The sequence below is a fragment of the Monopterus albus genome, unplaced genomic scaffold (genome assembly GCF_001952655.1).
Source record: "Monopterus albus unplaced genomic scaffold, M_albus_1.0 scaffold51.1, whole genome shotgun sequence".
Taxonomy (NCBI): domain Eukaryota; kingdom Metazoa; phylum Chordata; class Actinopteri; order Synbranchiformes; family Synbranchidae; genus Monopterus; species Monopterus albus.
In genome coordinates this window covers 856981-873962 of record NW_018127931.1, presented here as the reverse complement: position 1 = coordinate 873962, position 16982 = coordinate 856981, and the positions used below count along the sequence as shown (strand labels likewise).

General features: G+C 40.2%; 2 protein-coding genes across 6 annotated transcripts in view; both read right to left on the bottom strand.

The window, feature by feature from the left end:
• Positions 1 to 2147, bottom strand: part of LOC109960920 (kinesin-like protein KIF21A) — a 36341-nt gene extending 34194 nt beyond the window's left edge. For all 5 annotated transcript variants that reach the window (XM_020601391.1, XM_020601392.1, XM_020601394.1 and 2 more), the window contains exon 1: positions 1769 to 2147. In XM_020601391.1, the coding sequence (XP_020457047.1) occupies positions 1769 to 1812 (44 nt within the window). In that variant the 5' untranslated portion in view covers positions 1813 to 2147. The remainder of the gene's footprint in view (positions 1 to 1768) is intronic.
• Positions 2148 to 3340: 1193 nt separating this feature from the next.
• The window catches only part of abcd2 (ATP binding cassette subfamily D member 2), a 23470-nt gene continuing 9828 nt past the window's right edge, over positions 3341 to 16982 (bottom strand). The window contains exons 4-10 of the mRNA XM_020601262.1: positions 15103 to 15265; positions 14013 to 14107; positions 11490 to 11635; positions 9359 to 9504; positions 8485 to 8569; positions 7482 to 7607; positions 3341 to 7315 (exon numbers count right to left, since the gene is read on the bottom strand). Coding sequence (XP_020456918.1) covers positions 7012 to 7315; positions 7482 to 7607; positions 8485 to 8569; positions 9359 to 9504; positions 11490 to 11635; positions 14013 to 14107; positions 15103 to 15265 — 1065 coding nt within the window. The 3' untranslated portion in view covers positions 3341 to 7011. The remainder of the gene's footprint in view (positions 7316 to 7481; positions 7608 to 8484; positions 8570 to 9358; positions 9505 to 11489; positions 11636 to 14012; positions 14108 to 15102; positions 15266 to 16982) is intronic.

The following is a 16982-nucleotide window of genomic DNA, read 5'->3' as shown; positions in this document are numbered from 1 at the left end:
CTCTGAATTTGTTTTTGAGACAGAGAAAGGTGCCTTGAATGACACAGGAAGATTGAGGAGGTTGCAGGGAAGGATAGGAGAGTACTGGTGAAAGAAGAAGAGATCAGTGATCAAGCATTTCAGATCCCACAGCTGCCCTCATATAAAACCAGATTAGCTCTCAGCTGCAAACCATGACTCAGGAAGTTTCATTTTTTGTAGTATCACAATGACCAAAACCTTTAACTCTGTCCTTTACCCATTTGATCAAACCAGTTATAGCTTCAAGCTTAAAAGAAAACCTTTCCTGAGTTTATGCAAGTGTCACACAGTCCCCTCATTAATGATTGTAATCATTACATAATTTATGCTATTTGTTCCCAAAAGAAAGAAAGAAAGACAAAACAGCCAAATGAATGAATAAGTCAGTGAGTGAAAGAATAAACCAATGAATAGTCAACAGACCATCACCAGAAGTAAAGGTGGAAACCCAACCAAATGAAAGAACTCCCCAAATGATTAATAAAGCCTGCACTTTTGAAGAAGAAACAATAGCAGGCAGTTTCCATTCAAAAGGACAAATACAACACCTGCCTAATACCTTACTTGTCAGCTCATCATCAGCTTTTAAGCATGTGTGTGGTTGTGTTCTTTTGTATGTTGTAAAGCTTAGAACTTATTAAAAAACACAGTAAACCAAGACAGCACCCCCACACCCACACTGCATTGCTGAGGAAAGCAGTCACATGGGAACAGACTCTTACTAAACTGTAGAGCACTGATGAACCACAGTGTTTGATGGGATATGTTGAAAGATGATTTATTATCTCTGAAGGAGAGAGACAGGCCAGTAGTTGGCTCACTAAAGAGAGTTCTGGGTCAAAGTCTGAATGTACAATAACAAGAGAGGGAAAAGAAACACGAGAGGAACACGTTTTTGTCCTCTCTCTTCCACTGATCCAGCTCACATGACGTTTCAGATTGTCTTTCCAATGCGCACATGTGTGCACGCACACACACACACACACACACACACACACACACTCATATTTACAGACAAGCGCCTGTCATGTTGGCCTGTATTTGTTTTGTTGTTTGAGGCTCCACCTAGGCTTCTCTTCTGTTCAGTCCTGTTCCCAAAACACCCATGGACCCAACCAGGGAGAAGACTATCTCAGTTTGTCTACCATCTGAGTGACAGCATGAACAGGCCTTGGGGACAAAGGTCAGATCAGCATAATACAGGCAGCACACACTGCCTGAAACACAACATACAACACACAAATACTACACAAAACACAGAAATCAAAAGCAGGCAGTAATTGAAATGTGAAGCAAAAGCAATGTATCCTCATAGACACTGTCAGATTCTACAGGAAACACAGCAGCTATAGATATTCATTAATAAATCCACTACCCAGCATGCACATGCAGTGCAGGTATTTAAAAAAAAAAAAAAAAAAGAAACTCGTGGGCTACTGCTTTATATTTGTTGTGTAAACCAGGCAGTAAACATCAATACTGCTGCTCTTTTCATAAGTATTGATAGCACAAACACTCTATGCTGCTTCAAAATAAAAGCGCATTTAGAGAAGAGGGAGTTTTGTTTTGGAAGGATGTGGAAGACTGGATGCACTACAGTGGCTCTGGTATATTCAGGTATCTGTTTACAAGTAGGTTCAATGAATAGATGGCTAATGATAGCAGGTTAAGGGGTGCAACTAATGGTTCTTGCAGGTGTGACACAAGAGCATCTTTGGAGAGGAGGGTCCACGCGCTGCATCCTTACCTCAAGGCGACTCGAACCGAGCTCTCATCCGGCCCGCTAGTCATGGTGTCATCGGCTGGCCCAAACAGTCCGCTTAAAATTGCTTGATTTCCCTTTTATCTTTATCCTCTTACAAGACAAGAGAGCGACCTGGGCCCCCTCCGACCTCCCGACACCTCTGAGAAAAGCACTTCTTCCACCGCCGGCGTTCTCACCTTCTCCTCTCCCGCTTGGAGATACGAGCCATGTTCTGTCCGACGGAGCAACTAAATATGATTTGGGGAAATGTGCTTCGGGATCCAGCGACGGGTTACCTCTCCAGAGGTACCGTCTCAGCTTTAAGGCCGGCTCGACAGCAGTATGTGAACTAGAATTGTATGATTGTTAAGACGGAGGACGTAAGCAAACTCCTCCTCCTGAGCTGTACCAACCGAGACAGGGGGTAACCTGCCTCACATCTCACCAGATCACGTGCAGAACATAAGAAAAAGAAGCGTATACTTGTGTTAATGCGTTTGACAAGGTAAACCAAGGCGTGACAAATAAGAAATATTCAGTAATCTCTTTAAAAGGCTCATTGTAGACTACTTTCTATTAGAAATTAGACTCCATCAGCTGAAAAACACCGTGAGACGCGGTTTAAAGCTCTCGAACTTAAGTCGAGACGAGACACTGGGCTCCTGGGCACATATGTTTACCCCCATCCCCCTCACACAAACACATCTAAAGAGAGTTTTGTATCTCTTTTTAGTCGTTTTGCATCTATGTGGTCGTTTGGTATCTATTTTGTTGTTTTGTCTTTATGGTCATTTTACATTTCTTTGCACCTTTCGGTCTACATTCATTATTTAGTTAGTTTGCTTTTCCTTTTAGTTGTTTTCAATCTTTTTGTGGGTTTTGCTTGTTTTATATATGAGGTTGTTTTCATTTTGCATCTATTTATGGCTGTTTTGCATCCATTTATACTCATACAGGCTCTAGTCCAGGGGCCCCCCGAGCCTGCGTCTGGTAGGTCTGTTAAATACTTTATCCATGAGTTAGATTAGGACGGCCACAATGACCTGAGTGACTTGTAGTAGGTCATAAAGCTCATTAAACATACATACATACACATTGAGATCAGATGTACCAGAGTCAAATTCCTTGTGTGTCCGACACACCTGGCCAATAAAGCAGATTCTGATTCTGAAATGAACATTGCAGCTTGGGTATGCTGCCGTTTTGTGGTCGACTAGCTGAGTTCATGCATCACCTGACATGGACAGCAGATGGCTTCACAGACTCTTTTGCTATGCCTCAGTTCTATGCTACTGTATATAGGTCACTACTTTGCATGCATTATTAAACTTCTATTTCTTATCATATTGTTTTGCATGGCTTAGTGTGTAGAATTAGTGTGTAATGTGAGATTGAGGCAGTTTATTTATTACATTTAATTATAATGTACGGCCCATTTCAAAGACAGTTTGCTTCAAATGAGAAGCCTTGTCATTCAGATGTTAAGTGTAGCCATAAAGCAACAGAGCCACGAACATGTATTAAGAGCCTCATCCACCAAGACATCATGTACAATAAACACAATCCATTCTTCTGTATTATTTTATTTACAAGAAAATACATCATCTTTTAACATAAAGTGACTACAGCGCATGATTTTTAAACAGATGACTTTTGTTAATGTACCTCTCTTGGTTCTAAGGTTAAAGACCTGATCCTACACATGCACATGGAAGCCTACTATTACAGGAATTCAAAATATAAACTAGTCTTATGTATGGAATTTTTGATAAGTTTGACAAGTAACTATGTAGCTAGTCCCTAATGCGGTGAACCCTGGCTTTGAGGGAAAATCACTGCATGTTGTTTCTGTGGTCCAGGACAGCCTGATCCATAGCTCAAGTTTTAATAAATATTGATTTGACTATCCTACACCACTGGAATGACATGGAATTTCAAACTCAGAAGCAATTTTCTTCTTCATAACCCCAGTTCACACACCACCACATGTACAGTAAATCACATTTTAAACCTCACAGCATGATTCTAATCAGGTAACATTACATGCACTGTTAACACAATAATAAAAATCTCAATTATGAAACCAAAAAGAAACTTGTATGACCTGACCACATGTATTCATTGTCTTCATGATCTTAGGATTTGCTTTATCATACATTCAATCTCTTAGTTACAAAAGGGATGACAATAAGAAAGTTTCAGTATCAAAGTTTGGTTAGTGAGGATGCCATTACAGTATATAGAAGGGTCATACAGTGTAGTAGGTCACTATAGGCCTGATTTCACTGGTAAGTTGTTTCCTCAATGGACAAGAAATGATGAGGTACCATTAGTGATATAGATAAATAAGCATTTACTAATAATCGACTAATTTTGGCCACTCAGATACAGTGGAACAAAACTGTGAACACAACATTACCTGTCACCTTCTACATATCAAATATTACATCACAGCTACTTTAAAGAAATAAATACTGTGACACACATCATTTTGAGATGAAATTCATGTATGCAGGACCACAAACATACTGAGAAGTAGACACCTCATCATGTCTTATCCAATCTGTTCAAAATGTAATAAAAGTATTTCTGGCTTCATTATTGAAGCTATGATAATTGCCTATGAATATCTGGCACTCTCTGCTCTGGAGCGGACCTCATGTATCATTGTCACTTGGCAGACTCTGTGTCATACAGTGGTGTGTCTGCCAGTCTGTCAACAGAGTCTGAAAAGACAACATACTCTTCTTCAGAAACTCCAGCACATAATGCTGTTGAAAGGGTTCCTGTGTCATTTCAAGACCTACAGTAATGCCCATGATGCTCTCTTGCATACCAAATAAAAGTGTACTTTTTTCAGTCCAGATTATATTACAAGACCATCGACAAGCATAGTTTATTATTACATTAGATATTAAAGGAATTCATTGACATTTCAGTGTTTAATTGATTCACTTTCTTCCGCAGTCACATTTGAGGGTAAGTTTGTCTTTCAGTAAGCTAGCAGCCATTACCCCGAGCATCGGAAAGTCCTTTATTTGAACTGTCCCATAAGAGGAGGGTTCAACGATTTAGACATATTGGATGCAGTTAAAGCTCGGAATAACAAAAGGAATTTGCTAAACTTAAACATGCATATGCAACAATATACATTTTAAGTTTCTTAGCAATTTATATTAGCAGGCTAGGCTTTATACCTATAATCCCTTTACTTATTTCTTTTCAGAAAACAACCAGCTATGGGGTGTAGTTTGAAGGATAGCAGTACACTTGTTTGTATCCTGCTGATGATGTGACTGATTGTCCATCCTCAGCAACAAGGAGCCAACACCAACATGGTGCTGCTCCCCAAACAGAGGCATGTTAACAGAGACAGAGATGACCTGATATTATTACACTGTGCTAGTCACTCAGGCTTGGAAATGACAAGGATTGAGCCTTGTATGCAATACAGTGTAAGAATAAGAACACAAGAAGTCCTTTGTCTTCTGTGTTTGTGCAACACCTGGACCACTCATACAAATACATACAGATTTCACCATATGCACATTTCTAGTGTGGTCTCACACGTTGATGAATTTCACATAATAAACAATAAAGGTGAAGGAAAATGTTTTAGAGTCACAACAAAAGCGGTCTAAATGTAAATGTTTTAGTGTGCTTTTTTGCTTTTTCAGCCTCAGGCCCAAATGACTGAATTAAACCACATATGTATAAAACTCCTTATGTTTATGGTGGAATCTGAAGATGACAAATGAATGGCATATGATCCCCTCTCCTATTTATGGCAGAACAATCTGAGAGGCAAAAGACAGCCCAAGTCTGTGTCCTTGAGCCTCTTCATGCAGCTAAGATACAGAAAAAAGGGAAATGACCTAAGCTGCCACAAAAACTGCTTAAAACCACCACAAGGATACAGCGTTTGTGACTTTTTAATAACAACAAAATTATATTAATGTACCAAAATCACTAACTTCACAGTATCACAACAACTTCGGATGAGTTGCTGGCTGAATGTGGAAAAACAATCTACTTTGACGGCAGCTGAAAAACCAGGAGTACGTTATGGTCAAGAGGCAAACAACCCGCTAAAGTGTCTCTGAGCTACAAATGAAATCCCCACAACTCTAAAATCTGTAATCTATGCACAACCCTGACCTCTGTTCTTTCTACTGCTCTATATTAGCCCTATTATGAAATACCTGTACACAAATTAGGTATAATCTACTATAAAGTATCTCTTACTTTATCAAATTTATAAGAAGTCTACTCTCACTGTATAAGCTGTTGATTGGCAGAGTGTTTCAACTCATTACCCAGTACCATCATGTGATGTGGATAAGGATAATAGGATAATCACCTTTATTGGCCAAGTATGTTACAAACAAAGAATTTGTTTCCGGTACAGAACCGATGGCAGCCATCTGTGGCGCCACCTCAACTGACGGCTCTAACCATTGTGTGCATCTAAATAGGCTCAAAAGAGGATGAGCAGCACATGAGTCCCAGCAGGCATCCGCAACACCAGTGTGTTCACTATCAACAGGTGGCCGGTGCATGTACATGCAACTGACAGTTGTAATGCCTGAATGTCTACCTGTTGTACCATGTAGAGCAAACTACAGTCTTACATTTGCTCCTTTATGAAGGGGGGCTCTTTATCTCATTGTATTTGTTTAATAAACCAGAAGCCTATAGTTTTGGAGTCAGACCAGGATCACTAATTGCTCTAACAGCAGACTTCAGATTGGCTCTTTTCCTGCAAGTCATGTGATAGTAAGCAATAACCTAACAAGGGCTAGAATGAGGTATAAGGAAAGGGATTGTACTACAGCTGTATACACAAACTAAACAAAGCCATATTGTGACATTCTTAAATTACAAAAAACTAAGAGGCCACATTAAATTAAATAAAAACATATGTGGATCCTGCTCAACCCAGCATACTAGGCATGGAATACTGTTTCAACATTATATAGTGGTTCCATTTAAAAGGTTTTCCTTAAAAGTCCTCTAAAAGCAAAGTGCTGTAAAACAAACAAATTATTTCGGTTTAATCAGTGTTGTCACTTTCAACTGTGACAAACTAACTGCAAAATTGTTTGTGCGCTATAACCAAACATTTAAAATCTACAACTTAGTGAGCACACTATAAGGGGGGAATAATACTTGTGAATCCACTTCACTTCAGGAGAAAGGAGAATGCAAAGACTAGCTAACATTAATGGGAGAGGCTTGAAAAAAATCTAAACAAGCAAATCCCCTTTGATTCCCTCTCTGTTTCCCACAGTCTCTTCTCCTGCCCCCTTTTCTCTTTTCCCCTTTGAGCCTCTTCCCCCTCCCTCCCACTCCTCGGCTGTTCTGAGGACCGAATCGTCTCCCAGGATCTTGCAGAGCTCATTGAGGCGATGCTGCATCTTGGGAATGCCAGCCAGCTGGGCCTCCAGCCGTTGTTTCTCCTCCGTGAGGGAGAGGCGGGTTGCTGTGTCCAGCTGCTCGAAGCGCCAACTTCCCTCCCCGTCAAACTGCAGCAGGTGGGTGTGGTACTTCCTAGAGGTAGAAAGAAAGGATTTAAAGTGACAAAGGGGAAAAACAGCACAAGTTTATACTCTTTCATTAGTGGATTTCCTCTCCAGTACATTCATGAGGAAGATGATACACCAAAAAGCTAATTTCTGTTTCAGAGAATAGAAAAGATTTTAGTGTGATGTCTCACCACAGGGAGGGTCTGTGTGTGATGGAGAGCAGGGAGATGCCAGCATCCTTGGCAGCCTGGAATATCTTTCCCTCTACATCAATGCTCACAGCGCTGGTACATTCATCCAATAGGGCATATTTAGGTCTAACATACATAGAAAAAATTGTTTAAATAATTGCTGTCTGGTAACACATGAAACTGGTTATGTAGTGAGATCATGTGCATGTGTAAAAGTTTGAAAACTGCAAACTGCCACATCAGGTGGATGGTTAACAGTTATGAAACACTTGTGACTTTCATTTTGTAAACTTTGGCACATGTAAATATGGAAAACCATACTGCAGGAGTTTTATTTATTATCTTCAAACCATACTAGCAGCTGTGGTAGCCTGTAGGTGGTCAGTGCTTTGAGCTAAATGTTCCTGCTTGTACGGTAACATTCTCACAATGAAAATGCTAACAGGCTAATGTTTAGCAGGTCTAATGTTTACATTTATGCTTTTTATCATGGTACCATTTGCCAATTAGCACTAAAAACATAACACAGCTGCTGATGGTGAGAATGTCATGAGTTTTGCAGGTATCTGGTCATTAGCTAAAGTATTCAATTTTAAATTGTGACCCAATGATGGCACTAGATTCAAAAGAGGATCAACCGAGGCACTACAAATCATTCTGAAGAATATCTGTACCTAATTTAATGACAATCCATCAATAGTTATCAAGACATGTCACTAAAACCCCAAAATGTCCCACAGTTGCACTATATCTGTAGGATTCTTCTTTTGAGGACCATAAAGTTCTAAACAAACTTTCATAGAAATTCATTAAATATTTCAGTCTCAATCAAAGGGGTGGACTGACCAACTCTGCCATCCCAGGACCATTTAGTGTGTCTAAAAAAAGGCTTATCGCTCCTGTGAGAAAACAGATTGACAGTTTGTGCTCCATATGTCGAGTGTATGATAGTAAACTGGCCTCAGTGTAAAATTCAGACAACAGTGATGCTGTTTATCCTTACTTGTGGTAGAACATGCGAGCCATGCCCATCCTCTGCTTCTCCCCTCCTGAGAGTACATCTTTCCAGTCCAGCTCAGTATCCCAGCCTGGACAAAGAAGAAATGACACAACCAAGAGAGCACTTTCTACCAAGATATTATATAAAGACAGTGATATTTTGGGATTGTCGAAGCTACGTTTTTCCCCTCAGAATTTAGCACATGACAAAATCATTTCAGTAAAATCTAGTCTTAAGAAAGTGTCCTGACCTAATTTATAGCTGTGGAAAATCTGATATATATTAGATCTTTACATTAAGACATTTTTGAGGAATGTAATGACTAATTACAAAATCATTGCAAAGGAGGGGACTGATATCTGATATTTGTTGCAATGTTTTACTAGTTTAGGTGCACTGCAAAACAGATCTGTGATGTTTGCAAAGACAAAACAAAACGTCTCTGGCAGCTGGGTTATACTGTATGACATCTATGACTGTATATGCCCAAGTTCATTTGCCTGTGTGATTGTGCCTTTCTCGGCCTTTTCATAATGCAGCCATTCACACATTAAACCTGCCTGCAGCTCTAAGCTTTTTTCAGCTGTTGAATCAACAGCTTTGTTTGTTTGGCAATAGGAAGAGAGTGGTTGCCAAATAGCCACTGACTCGGGTTTAGGCAATACAATTAATACCCAAGTATATGAGATCAAGCTTCTGGCTGGTGTCCATGCATAACATAAAACCCCAGAAAAACTGAATGGCAATTACAATTTGTTTATTTTTATTTTGTATTGTGATAGTTTTTTTGATGGTTATTTTGTCTAGTTTTAAAGTAGGCTGCATTTGTAATATAAATGTTAAGTCTATGTAAAGCTCTCTTTATTACTCATCCTACCTCCCTCTCTGGTGACTATGTGATTGAGGCTGACTATATCCAAGATGGCTTCCAGGTCCTTGTCATTCAGACCCCTGGCAGCCATGTCCTCCACAGAGTCTGGGTAGATCACTTGGTCCCGCAGCGAACCTATGGACATGTATGGCCTAGAGAAACACACACACATTATCCACTGAGTGTTTCTTTGTTAACCACTCATTTCATTAAGTGCTCTAGATGCTAAACAAAGAATACGCTGACAAAAAGTGTGTGTGTACAGAGGGACACATCTTTAACACACTTAAAAGAACAAATGCTAAAAGAGGAAGACACTCATTATGCTTCTGTTGTTTCTATTGTGCAGTAGATGGTGTATTGGATGCTGTTATAGCTGCCAAGCAGCCATCTCATCCTACAGTATGTATAAAATATTCACCACTCTGCAGGAGGGAGCCAGCTGAGTTTGCAGCTCTAAGCAGCCCTGGGTAAGTGTATAGTTGACTTGTATTAGTTCAGTTCAGTTTGGGGGCTGCACTACATCTACTACTGAAACATTTGGAGGATCCACTTGTCATCTTACCTTTTTGAAGCCCAGAACATTGGGGCACTCCAACAGCCATATCAATATAGACAATCGCGCACAGCTAATTCTAAAAATGCACTACTGTCACTGACAGTAGGCGACTAGTGTTATCTCAATATGGTGCAGTCTGTTACCCTGGCACACCAGAACAGGAATCTAACTCAGCTGCACATTAAAGTGTTAAGATAAGTCTGCAGTCCAGGTTTCAATCTAAGGTTTCAGGCTGAGATGGAGGAATTCTGTAAAGTCTCCCCTGCTGCTTTCCCCATTAGTGTCTTCACTGGCCTGACTAAGGATGTGTTTTATCACCTTAGGCAAGATTGTTTCATGCCATGCCCAAGCATGATTGGTCCCCCTTCCCTCTCCCCCTCAGGTCTGTTTTCACATTAATAACACCGTTCCATGTGGCAGCACACTTGTGTATGTACACAGTCAGATTAAAGTAGGTGGCAGTGTGCATGTAACTAACTGGTTTGCAATCCACCAGAAAGAAGAAGACAAAGACTTCCATAAATCTCAGAGCGTTTGCATGTAGTATCCAGTTATCTTTGTATGTTTTCATTGGCCCAATTTTCAAGCAAGCATTTTCTTTGCTACTCCACAGAGATCCTTTCACAGCTATGTTTGTTACTGTTTTAGCCAACAGAGTGGAATAGATAGCAGTTCACTTCTTTGTTTGAGCATGGTTGTGTTTACATCTCCAGTGGACTGTACTTGAGTACACAGTGCCCGATTCTGGTACGCTTGTGTTCACAGTGATCAAAATGAAATGGACCTTGGGGTCAAATGTACTTGGATCTGGGCCTGGGTCCCTTATATGAAACCACCTTAAAGATATTGGTGAGACACTTCAGCTAACAGGAGCTTCCGCTCACCTCCTGCAATTATCATCAATGCCCATTTTTCTGGTGTCTTTGACAAATCAAACAGCTATTTCCAGGAGGCTAACAAATTTTACAGAAAACATGATGACAACTTGCTACATAAACAACTAAATAGTCAAGAGTCGGAAAATTAATGTGCAACTATTGTGATAATCGTTTCAGTCATATTTCAAGCAAAACTATCAAATTTCTCCTGGTCTCAGCTTTTAAAATGTGACAATTTGATGTTATTGTTTCACCATAAATATTAAACTGAATCAAAAATGTTCAGTTTATTGCTTATGATGAAACAATAACATCAAATTTGGCAGTTTGTTGCATAAAACAACACTTTTGAATATGCTAACTTGGGTTGGAGGAAACTCTGCTGGTTATCAGACATAAACAAACCATTTAATTAATAGACCAATAAAATAAGTGACAGATTAATTGACACTGAAAATACTCACAACACTGAGTTCATGATACAGAATATCTGATATAACCAGTCTGCAATCCCATAAAATGTTAAAAAGTTTAACTTTGGATAAATCCAGTTACTCTTTGTCACAAACATACACACAAATCCGTTTACAATGGATCAAATTACTGGTCAGGTTTATGGGTGCAATTATGAAACCCCACAGCTGTTTTGTTACAACTCACTGTTGTGGGATATAGGAACATGGTGTGGGTGAGTGTTTACCTCTGAGGGATGTAGAACATGTGTTGAGGAGAAGGTTTGTGTAGCCGGCCACCATAGACAGGCCACAAGCCACTGAGGATCCGGAAGAGAGAGCTTTTGCCACAGCCGTTAGGCCCTGTGATCAATAGGTGCATGCCCTCTTCTACCTGAAATGGGGAGAAAATTTATTAATCCCCCCAGGGTGCAGTCAGCCCTCAGTATAATTAAAATACATCATAAGGATACAAAATTGTGGAGAGAGAAAGTGTAGAGGAAATAATTTAAAAACTGGGATTAAAAGCTGTATAACATGTTGCTCCAAATGTTGCTGTTTCTCTCAGGAGGTATGCAAACACAGACTTTAGAAAGGAAAAGGATTTGGTTTTGTCTTCTATTGTGCTTAACTGGCTGCAAGCAAGTCATCCCAACAAGTCATTACCCTCGGGCCCAGAGACACAGAGGTATAGAAATATAAATTAAGAGGCTGAACAAAAGTTAGCAGTACAAATCAAACACTTTAGAATTTCTCTCTGTCAGTTAAGTGATAAAGTTACAACAAAAGAGAAAAGGAAACCTTCAGCAGAAGCATCAATGAGTGTGTGACCTTTGTTGTGCAGACAGCTGCTGTTTATACTGCACACTGGAATGTAAAATGTCAACATGAGGATTGAAAACATTCTCCACAGAGAATCCAGATTTTTAACAGAATAAGCTGTACTGTAGGTGTTTGTTCTCTGTGTATGCCATTGAACCATTCTGAGCTACAGCTGGAAGCCAGATCAAACTGTTGGGAGGCATCACTGAATGCCTCTAGTTTTTTGGTTGGCTACTTATATAGCTACACCATAAATAAAAAAAGGAACTTATGACATATGATATTTGTATAAAGTCTTAAACTTGTTGGTGTAAGCACAGTGTAAATAGATTTTCCTGATATCTACTAGCTCAATGTTAGCAGAGTACTCGGGTGTATCGACCTTAACCCTGTGTTCACAGCCAAAATTTGGTGTATGGTAGTCTGTAGAGGTCTGTTAGTCTGAGCAGCTAGCAGCATTTAAAAAAAGATACTCCCACAGAAGTTTTTTAAATAGACAAAGTTTTAAAGCATTAGCCATTATTCTACAGCTAGTAAAACTGATTTCTAGATGATTTCTCAGTAATTTACTTGTTCTCATTCAAAAGCATTATTATACTGATGTTTTCGTTGCTGCCTCTTAGCAAAATAATAATTTGGGGATTCATCCTAAAAAAAAAAAATCTTGATTCAGAAATAATGTGCTTTCACAGATTTGAGGTCAAAACAATGTTGCTCTAACAACAATTTGGGATCAAATTTAAAGCTATCTTTATCCCAGGCTTGTATCAGTTATCGCCAATGAAACCAAACAAAATTAAATCACCTACATATGAAGAACAGGGCCTTGGGATCAACAGATCCTTAATCTGTCTGACTCAGGAAGATCGACAGAACATGTATACAGTGTAACATGGTTGGGCAAAAATGTAGTCATTGTGTGGATGCTGTAAGACATCCGCAGTTTGTTTTCCTGTTCTTAATTTATTAATGTGTGGATGCTGAGTCACCATCCACACTATTGTTATCCTGTTCTTTATTTATTGTATTTTTCTTGTTCGTAATATTTATACTTTTTAAATAAATTCTTTTTTTTTTTTTCAACAAAAAATGTCCCAATGAAATGAATGGGAAAGTCTTGAAAACCTGGTCACTTAACTCCAGCGTACCTGCCATTCAAATAACAAAATGTTCTTTATAGATTTTTGCTTGTATTTATCTTCTTTGTAATCTTTATACTTTTCACAATAATTGGGTTTTTTCAACAGACACACACACCCCTACTTGTTCTTCCTATTATGTGGGGCCTGCTCACACACAACTTCAGCTTTTGATTTCATCTTATATAAAGTAATTATTGAACTTTTCCTTTTCCTCTTTCATATTTATTGAACATTTTTTCAACTTCCACAGTTGTTTAGCATTGCATCTCATCCTTCAGCTATTTCAACAAAGAACTTCAGCCATTTCTTCTCAACCTTCAACTATTTCACCAAAGAACTTCAGCCATTTCTTCTCATCCTTCAGCTCTTTCAGCAATTGATTTCAGGCATTTTCAGGGCGATCCTTCAGCATCGACACGCATTTTCGACAGGAAATGCATTTCTCTAGTTACATTTGTATTCATGGGGCAGCCCCCAGGAGAGATGGGACACTATGCACAGTGTATTACACTATATACAAGTAGGAAGGGGCATCTGAATCTGAATGGTTCGAAAAGTGGTGGCTGACTCAATTGTCATCATTGATATGTAATTTTAAGCACATTATATTAGCCAACAGCCTGAGGGGGGTAACACAATGAAATGCAAGGATCTAGTTCATTTTCATCATAATGAAACTAGGGGGGATTTTTCCTAACGCTAAATATCGTATTGCAACTTTTTTTCATGGTAGTATTGTACTGTGAGCTTTTGGTATTGTTACATCCCTAGTAGATACAGCAGACCAGAATACAATAGAGGTCTCACCTTAAAGTTCAGGCAAGTCACTACTATGTCCCCGTTGGGAGTGATAATTGGAACATTTTCACACACAATGCCTTTGTCCACATCTATCACTTCACCTGGAGAGACAAAAGAACAAAATACAGATAAAAACAAACCATGCATCAGAGCAGAATTAAAGAATTAGTTTGTCTATAAATGGAATAATACCTACAAAGCAGCAATTATGTAATTACAAATAAAAAAAACCCTCTTTATCACTTCATTTATTTCTTAGCTTAACAGAACAATCTAACAGGAGACTCACGCCTATGTCAAATGGAGGTTTACACAAGGATATTTATGCAATTAATCCAAACTCTGACCTTGATGCTATTGTTTACTTGTAATGTCTAGGAATTTATTCTACTTATGCCAGCTGCCCTAGATATGGGTTTTGGATGAAGGTATTGCATTCAAAACAGCATTCATTTCTTCTTCACCATACTTTTTCTTGGCTGCTGGTGTGTTTTTCAAGAGTAAAAAGAGGTCTTTTCTTTTAGAGTTCTTGGTAATGACTTCCATCTTCTCGGGAGTTGTCCAATACATCAGAGCAACAGGCTATGCTGGTGTTCTTTTTAGTCATCATGGCAGTTTTTCTACTTTGAAAAAGTTTCAATCTTATGGATTTCAAGGTAGAGAAGTTGTAATTACTTAAGGACAATCAAAAACAAGAAGCTGGATGATGAGGTAATTATAAAATTGGATTACGCATAAAAAGCTCAAAGCTTAAGTTGCACCTAGTCTGCCATCTTGCCAGAAACACCAGTCCAAACCTTCAGTCGAGGTCGCCAATTCGCTATCTTTTTGTCTGCAGCCAAGTCGCTCTCAAAATTGGTACTAAGGTAGAGTAGGCTACATTAGCAGCATAGCTAGCCAAAATACAGCAGAAGCTCATGGGCTGGAAGCGTGCCCCTGCAACCCCTCCCCCCGCTGAGCAACACAGCCCCTTGGTGAATACACAGCAGGGAGTTGCATTTTTGCCAAATCAATAACTCAGTGCTGATGTCTTCTAATTTAGATGATGAATTCTATCAAAATATAGTGGGCAGAGTGGACAGCACAACAGTCCTACCCTTTATCTCCAGTGGACCATCTATGTGCATCTCAGGTTTGTTCTTTTTCTCTGCTCCTGTCATGGCTGATAGAGAGGAGCGCTTGTAAACACCCCTCTGGACATCCTCAAACACCACGAACATGTTGTGGACCCTTGCAGTGTAGCCTGCCAGCTCTGTGACCTGCCAGAAAAACACACACACATCAGGGTCAAGGATCATCCATCCATTATCTATACCACTTACCCTGATGAGGGGGCTGGAGCCAATCCCAGCTGACACTGGGCGAGAGGTGGGGTACACTCTGTACAGGTCGCCAGTCTGTCACAGGGTTGATACTTAGAGACAGACAACCACACATACACCCATATTCACTCCTATAGGCAATTCAGAGTCACCAATAAACCTAGGCTGTATGTCTTTGGACTGTGGGAGGAAGCCGGAGTACACAGGCACAGGGAGAACATGCAAACTGCATACAGAAAGGTACCGGGTCAGCTGGGGCTTGAACCTAGAACCTTCTTGCTGTGAAGCGCAAGGACTGCACTAATCGTTGCGCCACCATGCCATTTATTAAAGGGCCCATGGCATGTATTTCCTTGTTTTTCCTTAGACATGACCTAAAGCTCAAAAAATTAGGTGTATGTATGTTTATACACATCTCACAAACCATCGCTCGCAAGACTTTTTTTTTTCTAACAAAATAAAGTATTACATGATAGTTTAAGAATCTCCTTGAATGGGCATAAAACTGAGGATGTTGCGTGTTTATGTGAGCTTGCCTAACATCCACTGGTGCCATCGTACAAGTGAAATTTTTTGACTACGCCCTGTTTTGCGGATATTTTTTATCTCCTGCTGTTGCACTGTGACCAGAGGGTGTGGAGAAAAATACAGGGCCTGAAGTTACTGCATGTCTGGGAATGTTCCTGTACAGGGATTCGCTGTTTTACCTGACCAGGTCTAACCTATGATCAGCTGGCCAGTGAAGACTCCAGGGTGGTGACTGATTAGCTCATAAATGCTGTCCAGGGACTGTGATCTTTGTGTGAAATGGTCAAGAAATTATGTATTATTTAAGACACAACAGCTTATTGCAGATTTTCTATTTTGATATATGATATTACTTATAATGAAAGATATGATTCATAATCAATGAAAAGTCAATAACCTGTTATTAAGATTCATTTAGAAACCTCTGTCCCTTTTGTCTTTTCAGCACTGCACAATACATAAGTCTTTATTGCTCTGAAGAGGGTATAGAGCTGGTCTAGTGTTCCGCGGCCAGGACGAAACCCCATTGTTCTTCCTGGATCCAAGGTTCAATTATCAGTGGAATTCTCCTCTCCAGTACCCTGGCATAGACTTTCCCAGGGAGGCTGAAGAGTGTGATCGCCCTGTAGTTGGAGCACACCCTCCAGCCCCCCTTCTTGAAAAGAGGGCCTCCACAACCACCCGGGCTGCAGTCCGCTTGGCCTGCCGGCACCCGTCAGCTGCCTCAGGTGTCCGAAAGCCAACCAGGCTCAAAAGGACCCCTTCTTCAGCTTGATGGCATCCCTTACTTCCAGTTCAGAGATTGCCACCACAACAGGCACCGGAGACCTTACGGCCAGAGCTATGAATGGCCACATCGACAGTGAAGGCAGAGAACATGGTCCGCTCAGACTCAATGTCTCCAACCTCCTCTGGGATCTGGTCAAAGCTCTGCCGGAGGTGGGAGCTGAAGATCTCTCGGACAGGGGATTCTGCTAAACGTTCCCAACAGACCCTCACAATACATTTGGGTCTGCCGAGTCTGTCCAGTTTCCTCCCCCGCCATCGGATCCAGCTCACCACCAGGTGGTGATCAGTTGACAGCTCCGCCCCTCTCTTCACCTGAGTGTCCAAGACATATGGCTGG